Raw genomic sequence first — 10,040 nt, 5'->3', positions numbered from 1 at the left:
AAAGGCGAATAACGAATAGAATTGTGTCAGGTTTTTTAGTTAGTACAATGTACTAGATTTTTTTATGTTTTGATTTTTATTTGTACAATCAACTATATTTTTGTATTTATGTTTTGGTGAATTTCTGTTTTTATTTTTATTTTCTGTTTTTTATTTACATTTCCTTATATTGAAAAAGATTATCATCGATTTTTAACATATTTCAACATTTTTAGATTATATTATTAGATTAGTAAAATTTTATTTTTAATCGTATTTTTAAAAAGTTAGTTTTTTTAAAAATAATTGGAATTGTATTATTTTTAAGCAAAAGAGGACGGTATCAAATAATTGGAGTTGATCGTTGGCGTGCCAGGCGAATAGAGAATAATTCGCGAATAATTCGCGTGCCAGGCGAATAGCGAATAATTCGCGTGCCAGGCGAACGACTTATTCGCGGTTAAAACATGCTTTCTGCTGCTCTATTCGCTTACGAATTACACGGTCCGGGCCGAGCCAGTTCCGGGCCGGTTCCGGTTTCCTCAAATGCTATTCGTGTTCGGATCGTTGGATTAGACGGTTTGAGCCGAATAATTATTCATTCGCTTACGAGCCAAATTATACGAATTTTGACGAGCCGAATTACGAACGAGCCGAGCCAAACCGCTCGTTTGGCCAGCTCTAGCTGTGAACATCTTAAATTCATTAATGGTTCTTATCAAAAATCATGTTTGACCTATTACATATTTACTACCTTGTTCGCAAGAAAAGAAGTTGAAGAACTAAACAATACGGGAAAGTGAAGTGGAGAAAAGCGGATGGAAGAATGGAGGTGGACAAAAGTTGGGGAGAAAGAAGAAGGCATGTGACATTCTGCTCTGGCCTCTAGGCTTTAGCCTGCATGCATGGGTTGAATCCTCCGCCGTAAAAGAACCAACTTTAACTGCTACTAACACATTTTACTGCATGCATGCCCTTCTTTTTCATCGGGGATCCCAGACATGTCCCTACTTTAGGTTGTCACCCAAACAGCACCTCAAATGTCCAGATTTGGAATAAGAAAAAATAGTTATTACTCGACCGGGTGTACGCGGTTCAGATCGGATCGGTTTTGAGATAAAAGTCGAACCAAACCGCGAAGAGCGGTTTTAGAAAATTGTCAGTCGCAACCGCATTTGCGGTTGCGGTTAACCGCGTCAATTGCGGTTGCGAATTTGCGGTTATTGCGGATCGGTTTGTGGTTCAACCACTTATTTTAAAATAATTAATAATTTGCAAAAAATTAAATTCGGAATATTAATAAATTGAAGTTTAAGTTACGTGATAAATTACATTAAAAAAAAAATAAACTAGTGCTCCGTGTAGAGCAAGGATATTAAAAACATATAAAAATGTGGAGGCGAGAGAAAAAAAAAAGAAAAGGATAAAAAAAATTACATGTTGATTATATTTTTCATTTGTTTGGTTATATATCTTATAATGATTGTGAATATTATGAATGATGTCTTAACATTAACTTAAGACTAGTTAATAAATGTGTATACTTACTGATTTATATGATATCACTACATTTTTGGAAATATAATTTATTATAAATATATGTTGCGAGTTGCGATTGCGATTTTGCGATTTTCAAGAATTTAAAACCGCATCCAAACCGCGAATGAGCAATTTTTAAAATTTGAATCCACAACGAATCCGCATTTCGCGATTATCCGCAAATGCGGTTGCGAGCGGTTGGATGCGGTTGAGCAGTTTATCAGTTTATCTGTACAGCCCTAATCTCTAATTCTCTGTTCTGTGAAAATTGAAGTACTGGTAACGGTTCGAGTCTTTAGAATCTTGAATTTAGTGAGACTAGTATGCACGCACACCTTTAGTTCCTAGTTAATTGTTTTTTCCCAATATTTAGGGGTTATTTACTTTATTAATTTTTCAGAACTTTTTTTTAGAAAATAAAATTTTTTGAATATGTGTTCAAATTGCATATTTTCTAAAATCATAACTAGAAAAATGGAAAACACTATTGATTTATAATTAGGAATTACAAGTTTTTAATTGTTTTCTAATTAAAAAAACACATTCATTACCTTTTTATTCATTATCTTTTTTATGTAACATATACATAATATATTAATATATTCTTTTTTTTGAATCACACGTGGATATTATTAATAGTAATACAATTAATATTAATACATTTGTTTTAAAGTAAAGACAAAATAAACTGGCAAAAAATTTTAAAAAATTATAATAATGAATTAATCACAAATTAATTGTTAAAATAATAATACATAAAAGTTGATATAAAATTCAAATATTGAAAAATATATAAATATAATTAAATAATTTAAAAACAAGTTTTCATAATATAATTTTTGTTGATAACAACATAATTTACAAATGTTCATTGAATACATAAAAAAATTATATATTTTAAATTGAGAAACATTCATATATATTTTTTACTTTTTTGTTTAAGTTAATTTTGGAACATATTTTCTCATTTTTCAATAGTTTTCTTAGAAATAGAAAATTTAGAAAATTTTAGAAAATTGGAAAAAGAACATTGAAAAAATAATTTTCTTATTTTTGTTTATTACTATCCATAATATTTACATTAAACTAATTGAACATTACAAAAACTAGTATGGGGACATTTTTGGAAAAATAATTGAAAAATTAGAAGGATGATTCTTTTATATACTAATTTCTAATAATTACATCTAATTAAGATAAATCAATAATACACAATTACAAGGACAACATTTGTGAAAATATTTTGAAATACAAAAAGGACACGTATAAACACAGATATAGCAGTAACTTAGGGATGAAAAATAGTATAGCTATAAAATTTATTTCTTGTAAAAGAAATAGTTAGAAGTAAAATAATTTTATTATTGATCGTAAATAAATAATATATATAATCACCTTTCGGTAAAAAATTTAATCATATAAAATTTAAGATAAAAGTTGATGCATACAAGTCAGTAGGACCTGTGGTTGACGTTTAGTAAGTTATATCCTCTCTTTCCTTTTATACTGTTGCCTGATTTTTTTTACATATTTTTAAATTTTTTTATTGCATACATAAAATTATAAGTTTTAAAATTTTCTTTTCTTAAAGTAAAATTTTAGTTATATATTTTTAATCACAAAAATAAAATTTTAATAATTATTTCTGTAACTTGATTAAAAGTGTGTAGAAAACTCAAATGATATTTAAAAAAATGAAGAGAGTAATTTTTTTATTTTGCCTATCTTGTGAAATAAATGATGAATTCTTTTATGGACCAGTTCAGTCAACTAAACTTTTTTAGCGCAATCATCGAATTTGTTTTAATTTCAATTTCATTTCAATCAATCAATAATAAGCAAAAATGATTCAAAACCAAACTCCAAGCGTAATGTATTTCTTAACTTGTTTGAGAACAAATCGTACGATCAACCATATATACATCGAGTTCAATTATTAAAGTGAAGGGACGAGGATCACGTTACGAAATATCGATGACGATGGTGCAGCGTGCACAGTGCAAACCAATCTCATTCTCATTCCTTTAGGATTTATCCTAGACTATTGCGAATACCCGGATTTTGCCATCACTCACTCACTCGCTTTTACAGAAAACGTAGGAGGTGTTTGTGCATCCTTAGTAAGTCAACAGCATCATGTCCAAATCTGAGGGTCTAGCCTAGCTAGTGGTGAAACAAACAACATTTCACAGTACTGTTTCCGCCGCCTTCCACAGTTGTGCCTCCCGCATCTGTCATATAAAGTAGTAGCAGCAGGAATTACTACTTTTTCAGAATCGTCCTTTCCTTTTATCTTTCTTGCATTCCCTTGCTCCTTTGAATAAATATATATTACGAATGGATGTTTTGCTTGTTTCTTTGTCTGTGTCTTCTCCCGATAAAGTAGAAGCAAAATTACTATTTATTCATCCTGTTTAAAGCAAAAACTACGTACATGTTGCCCCCACGCCTCGCGACAACTACAGACAAACTCCCCATATTTACGACCACAAGGATTATGTATTCACCAAAAGTTTCACTATAAAATCCCCCCCACTTGACTCAAATCTTTTCATTCATCATTCAACACTCATTGCCTATCTACCTATACTTCGCATCATCACATTTTCACTCACTCCCTCGGGTTCTCTTCTAAAATCATTGTCAATTTAAATCCTGCTTTCTCACCCTAATTAAACCCTATATCAAGAAGATGATGTACTACAGGGCTCCTGTTGCTGCTGCCTCTGCTAATTCAGATTCCTCTTGTTCAATTACATGGGGATGGCACTATGATACTCATGTGCCAACTTCAAGGCAAATATCGTCGGAGCCGTTGGAAAGGATAGTGAAGCTGGTATCTAGAAGCGCGGTGGTGATATTCAGCAGGAGCAGTTGTTGCATGTGCCATGCAGTGAAGCGTCTGTTCTGTGGAATGGGAGTGAATGCCACTGTTTATGAGCTCGACCAAGACCCTTTCTTAGGCAAGGAGATTGAACGAGCTCTGCTCAACTTGCTGGGTGACTACTCCAAGACTAGCGTTCCGGTTGTTTTTATTGGAGGGAAGCTGGTGGGAGCCATGGACAGAGTTATGGGATCTCATATTAATGGTACTTTGGTTCCTCTGCTTAAGGAAGCCGGAGCTCTTTGGCTTTGATTCATGGCCCTGGTATTGCAAACCGGAGGATCTTGGTTAATCAGCTAGCTTATTGTCCCTTAATATATCTAATTAACTAGTATCTACTTTTATTGGTAATAGTAGTGATGAGTTGAGTCCATCCCCCTGTATTAGTATAATCAGCATATTACTTGATTCACTCCACGAGTTTAATGATTAACTAATTAATAGTAACCCAAATCTATTGTATAGAGGGATGATTATCATGGGAATCATCACCTGCTTTGCGTACGTCTGTATAATCCGATGGATATGTGCCTTTAAAGTTTTAACACTAAAAATTTTAGTAGTATAATTTTTCGTTTTTTTCTTTACAATGTCAGTCTAAAATACTCTCAATCAGCGCAGTCATCGAATCTATGTAAAGACAATGCGAGTGGGTGTGACCACCTCCTGCAGGTTGGCCTAAACAACTCTCGAAGCACTTGAATGTGGGCCTGCTAAATAATCCTAAACCAAACAATAAATCTTAATACATGGACCACCTATTGCAAAGATGTTGTAGGCCCTCCAAAATTTTGTTGACCCAAAAAGAACTTATACTGGAAAATACTAATAAGTTTTGAACAGCAAACATGCATGCCTAATTTGGCAGGTATTGATTAGTACAGAGTGACAAAACGCATGGAACTGGGGATCACAAGAATAATTATAAAGCTCCAGCTATTTGATATACGCACCATATCAAATTCTATGGATATGTTTGATCATCTGTGTCTGCACTGACAAATGGTAGTAATTTTTAAGAGCTTTCCAATTACAAACATTCTACTTTCCACCAGCACCGTCCGTGAATCTAATGCCCTCTACTCCGTTAATACTAGAATAATCCAACAAAAAAACAAGCTCTTCACATGTCTCCTTTATAGATATTAATCTTTATTCATCTAAAAACAATAAGTTATCCCCGAGTACTGATGGTAGTTGCTCCTAGCTAACACCAAACTAACTTCTCACGGGCTCATTTAACACTACAGTATACACATACAAACCAATTTATTCCAGTTGTACATGATAATATGCTTCATGCAATATTTATTTTAGCATGAATATGCTTCTCAAGGCCCTACGGCTGATTAATCCAAATTCCAAACAATTTGCTTCAATGTATCTCTTACTTCAACTAGTTTCTTTGTTTCTTCATTCCCTCATTCCTCATGCATCAACACAACCAACGCCCTCATCAGATATCACTATTGTCGGTGCTGTTTATTGCGATGCCTGCTACAATAACTCTTTCTCCAAAGAAAGCTACTTCTTGCCGGGTAAGTCCAGCTCGCTATTCCCCTAATATTCTAGTCTAATGGACATTCCTATTCTCCTGCTAACAAGAGACAATGTTGCAAGTAAAAACATGTCAGTTATCAAAGAATGACTCTATGATTGAACAACCGGGAGCAGTTAACTTACAATGCTTAGTTGACATTCATAAAAACTATCTAATGAATATTATACCATGTTGAGTAACCAGCTCATCTAAAATCTTAAGGTCACAGGAAGGCTCATCCGGATCTATTCTAACATTCAATACATCCTGTTTAGCACAAAGACGGGATATTCCTTGCTCATACGTTATTATCTAAATTTATGTGATTCAGGTTAATATTTATTTACAGATGATTACGTGGTCAGGTGTGGATGTTCATATACAATGCAACTTCAGAACAAACTCACCAGGCACCAGAGAAGAGGTAAGCTTCTCAGTTGACAGAAGTACAGATGCATATGGAATATACAAACTGGAACTTCAATCTGTTGAAGGAATGGACTGCACGGGAACCTCCATGGTTCAATCGTCATGCCAAGCAAGCTTAATATCATTACCAATTAATACAGGCTGCACTTATCCAGGCATAACAACCACATCCAAGGAAATAACAATGAGGTCAAAGCAAAACGACAATATATGCACTTACGGCTTAAGTGCCCTGACATACAGACCACCAACCAAAAATGCAACATTGTGCGGAAATGATCATATAGAACCACAAAATCTAGCAACAGATGCTTTTAAATCCTCCAAGTTTTTTTTCCCTCCATTCAACTGGCCTCCTCTGCCTCAGCTACCACCCCTGCCTCAGCTGCCACCTTTGCCACCCTTACCGCAATTCCCTTTCAGACCACCAACCACGAGTAGACCTGCACCTCCAGCATCTTTACCTTTTCCATTTATACCGTCAATATTTCCTCCCAATCCCTTCTTGTCTACACCTCCTCCGCCGCCTGCATCCAATTTAGCTGATCCCCGAACTTGGTTTCCTAACAATCCTTTCATATCTCAGCCTCCTCCGCCACCACCTCAGTTTCAACTAACAGACCCAAGAACTAGGATGCCAATTGATTCTCCGCCATCAACTCAGAACCAAAATCCCTGAAGAAAAATTATGTACACTTTTACTTTTTATTTTTTCCCAGTTATAAATCCATAATCATTTGCATAAATACTGTAACCGGTGGGAAATTGTTGAGTGACATTTATGACACTTTATAATGCTCCATTAATCTTTGAATTGTTGCATTTGTACTCAAGTTGTTGGTATTTTAATGTGTTTTCTAGTATTTTTGCATTTCAGACATTAATTCGAAATTCAGGTAAATTAGTATTGTTTTGGTGCTAATATGGTGTTAGGATGGTATTTAAGGAATAAAGCTCGGGAAACCAACTCATTGCAGCAAGAATTGAAGAACAACATATTTTTCTCCACGAGCACGGCGCGCCCAAACTACAGAGATGCAGTGCGTCCGTGCTGATGAAGCGTGCGGTCGCGCCGGGTCGGGATGTTAAAATCCTGATTCTACCTGGCTTCTAATTGGAGGACTTCTACTTTGCATGAGCTGCTATATATACTTAAATAAAGACGTTTTTCAAGAGAGACGTAACAAGAGCTTAAGGAGAAGACGACAAGAAGACCTATAGCACAATTCAACGAAGGCGAATAAGAACTAATTTATTCTTGTGAATCTTTGTTCTAAGTTGTAATCTTGGATGCTCGTTTCTTGTTTTGTTGAACCTAATACTCTGGATTTCGTACTTTGTTCATTATTTATTTATAAAGACTACGTTTATTATACCATGCTTTCATCGGAACCCACGTTGATGATGAGTCCGATTATACGCTAATCGTTATCGTGGGGTTCTAGCGGATTTATTTATGGATTTCTTTAGTTAATTTGTTTCGATACCTTAGTGTGGTGATTGTATGTTAATCTAGTATTGGTTGTGCTTATTCGTCTTATGACCGTCGCGGACTTATAAGATAGCGTGTTAATTCTTAATGAAGCGAAAGTGAATTTAAGGGTTTAGAACTTGCAATGCTAGCATAGGTTCATGTGTTATTTTTATGCATGATTCGTAGGTAATTTTAACCATCTTATTTGCCCTATGTAATCACGATTAATAACTTATGCATTAAACCGTTATGTTGTCAAATTCCATAGACATATAGGATTTCAATATAATTAGTATCTATTCAACTTCTATCTCTTTTGTGGATGTCTGGTAGTATGTTATTCGTGCAACGAAAGTTGACGTTTATAAGTTCCGTGTTATCTGATTAGTGTCATCACCATTACATGCTAAGGTTAAGAATGAAAAGGCTATTAAATGAAGTACTTAATGAAGTTAGAATCTCATGTTCATGTTATATATTATTCAACTCTCTTTACTCTCTTTAGTTAATGTTCTCTAGTATAATTCTCAATAGTTAATCGTAGTATAATCAAACCCAATTTGTTATTCGTCTTAGCATTGAATAATAGCCATATCATAGTTTCATAAGTGCATAAATCACAAGTTAATCTAAGCCTGTCCCTGTGGGAACGAACTAGATATGATTCTATATTACTTGCGAACGCGTATACTTGCGTGAATTTTAGCGCGTGTTTAGCGACTAACAAGTTTTTGGCGCCGCTGTCGGGACTGCAGTGTTAACTTTTAGTTTATGTGTTTGTCATCAGTGATTGTTAAAGTTCATTGACTCGGACATTGTTACTTACTCACTCTTTTCCTTGTCGTGTTTCAGGTACTCTAGCGAGCGTGTATGCATACGCGTTCACGGGCTCGTAAGAGAACTCTGGATCAAGCCGAGGAAGAAGCTGTAGTGATTCGAAGGGATCTTTTTGAAAATGAAGAGAAAGTAGAAGAAGAAGAAGAGAAAGTCGAGGAACCATCTTTAGTAGTGATGGGAGATCAAGCAGAAAATCCGAAGGCTTTGATGGACTATTATCAGCCTAAGATCAATGATATTCAGTCGAGCATCATAAGACCAACCATCTTGGCTAACACTTTTGAGATCAAGTCGAGCATGATTCAGATGATACATAACTCAGTTCAGTTTTGGGGTTTTCCTACAGAAGACCCCAACATGCACATCAGGGATTTTATCGAGATCTGCGACACTTTCAAGTTCAATGGGGTGACTGAAGATGCTATCAAGCTGCGACTCTTCCCATTCTCTCAGAGGGATAAAGCAAAGTGATGGTTACATTCTCTACCACCAGGATCTATCACCACATGGGAAGATCTTGCTCAAAAGTTTCTCACTAAATTCTTTCCTATGGCGAAGACTGCTGCAATCAGGAATGCTCTTACTTAATTAACACAGCAAACTGGAGAATCTCTGTGTGAGGCTTGTGATCGATATAAGGAGATATTAAGGAAGTGCCCCCACCATGGCATGCCTGATCAGATGATTATAAAATGTTTCTACAATGGTTTGGGTGCTACTTCTAGACCCATGCTCGATGCAGCATCTGGTGGAGCCTTGTGGGCCAAAAGCTATAATGAAGCTTATGAGTTGATTGAGCTCATGGCAGCTAATGAATACCAGAATCCTATGCAATGAATGTTGCAAGGCAAGGTAGAAGGAATTCTGGAAGTGGATACAACTACTGCTATAGCTGCTCAACTTCAAGCTTTGACGATGAAAGTGGACTCTTTGGTGAATTATGGAGTTAATCAAATCACTAGTATTTGTGAGCTTTGTGCGGGGAGCATGAAACAGAGCAGTGTGCTATTTCTAGAGAATCGGCTCAATTTGTGAGCAACTTTCAGAGATCACAACAACAAGCTCCAGTCACTTATCATCCAAATAACCGCAATCATCCTAACTTCAGCTGGAGTAACAATCAGAATGCGGTGCAACAATCTTATTAGTCATACACAGCAAAGCATTATAACTCTCCTGGTTTTCAGCAACCGAAATATGCCCCTAGGAAGCAACTTCAACTTCAGCAGTTACCGCAAGCTAATGAAATATCTGGATTGGAGGAGTTGAGGCTCATGTGTAAGAGCCAAGCTGTGTCTATCAAGACCTTGAAGAATTAGATTGGGAAAATTACTAATGCATTACTGAATCGTCAACCT

At 35.4% G+C, this 10,040-nt stretch overlaps 2 protein-coding genes and 1 non-coding gene across 4 annotated transcripts; 2 read left to right on the top strand and 1 right to left on the bottom strand.

The window, feature by feature from the left end:
* The first annotated feature begins 4,092 nt into the window (after nt 1–4,092).
* Nucleotides 4,093–4,929, top strand: LOC141661745 (putative glutaredoxin-C14). The gene has a single exon (XM_074468738.1). It carries the CDS (start codon nt 4,211–4,213, stop codon nt 4,652–4,654), a length of 444 nt encoding a protein of 147 aa, XP_074324839.1. The 5' UTR covers nt 4,093–4,210; the 3' UTR covers nt 4,655–4,929.
* A 447-nt stretch (nt 4,930–5,376) lies between these two features.
* On the top strand, nt 5,377–7,179 carry LOC141659044 (uncharacterized). 2 transcript variants are annotated; one of them, XM_074465778.1, is made up of 2 exons: nt 5,377–5,940; nt 6,308–7,179. In XM_074465778.1, the coding sequence occupies exons 1-2, from the start codon at nt 5,721–5,723 to the stop codon at nt 7,048–7,050; spliced, it is 963 nt and encodes a 320-aa protein (XP_074321879.1). In that variant the 5' UTR covers nt 5,377–5,720; the 3' UTR covers nt 7,051–7,179. The 2 variants fall into 2 exon arrangements, with proteins under 2 accessions (XP_074321879.1, XP_074321880.1); XM_074465779.1 differs by having other exon boundaries at nt 6,292–7,179.
* Nucleotides 7,180–9,246: 2,067 nt separating this feature from the next.
* On the bottom strand, nt 9,247–9,353 carry LOC141663080 (small nucleolar RNA R71). The gene has a single exon (XR_012551165.1). It is a non-coding gene; the product is annotated as a small nucleolar RNA R71 (small nucleolar RNA).
* Between the last annotated feature and the right edge of the window lie 687 nt (nt 9,354–10,040).

This window comes from Apium graveolens, chromosome 5, assembly GCF_009905375.1.
Source record: "Apium graveolens cultivar Ventura chromosome 5, ASM990537v1, whole genome shotgun sequence".
Taxonomy (NCBI): domain Eukaryota; kingdom Viridiplantae; phylum Streptophyta; class Magnoliopsida; order Apiales; family Apiaceae; genus Apium; species Apium graveolens.
Note: the sequence above shows the minus strand (reverse complement) of the source record. Positions and strands in the feature narration are given on the sequence as shown.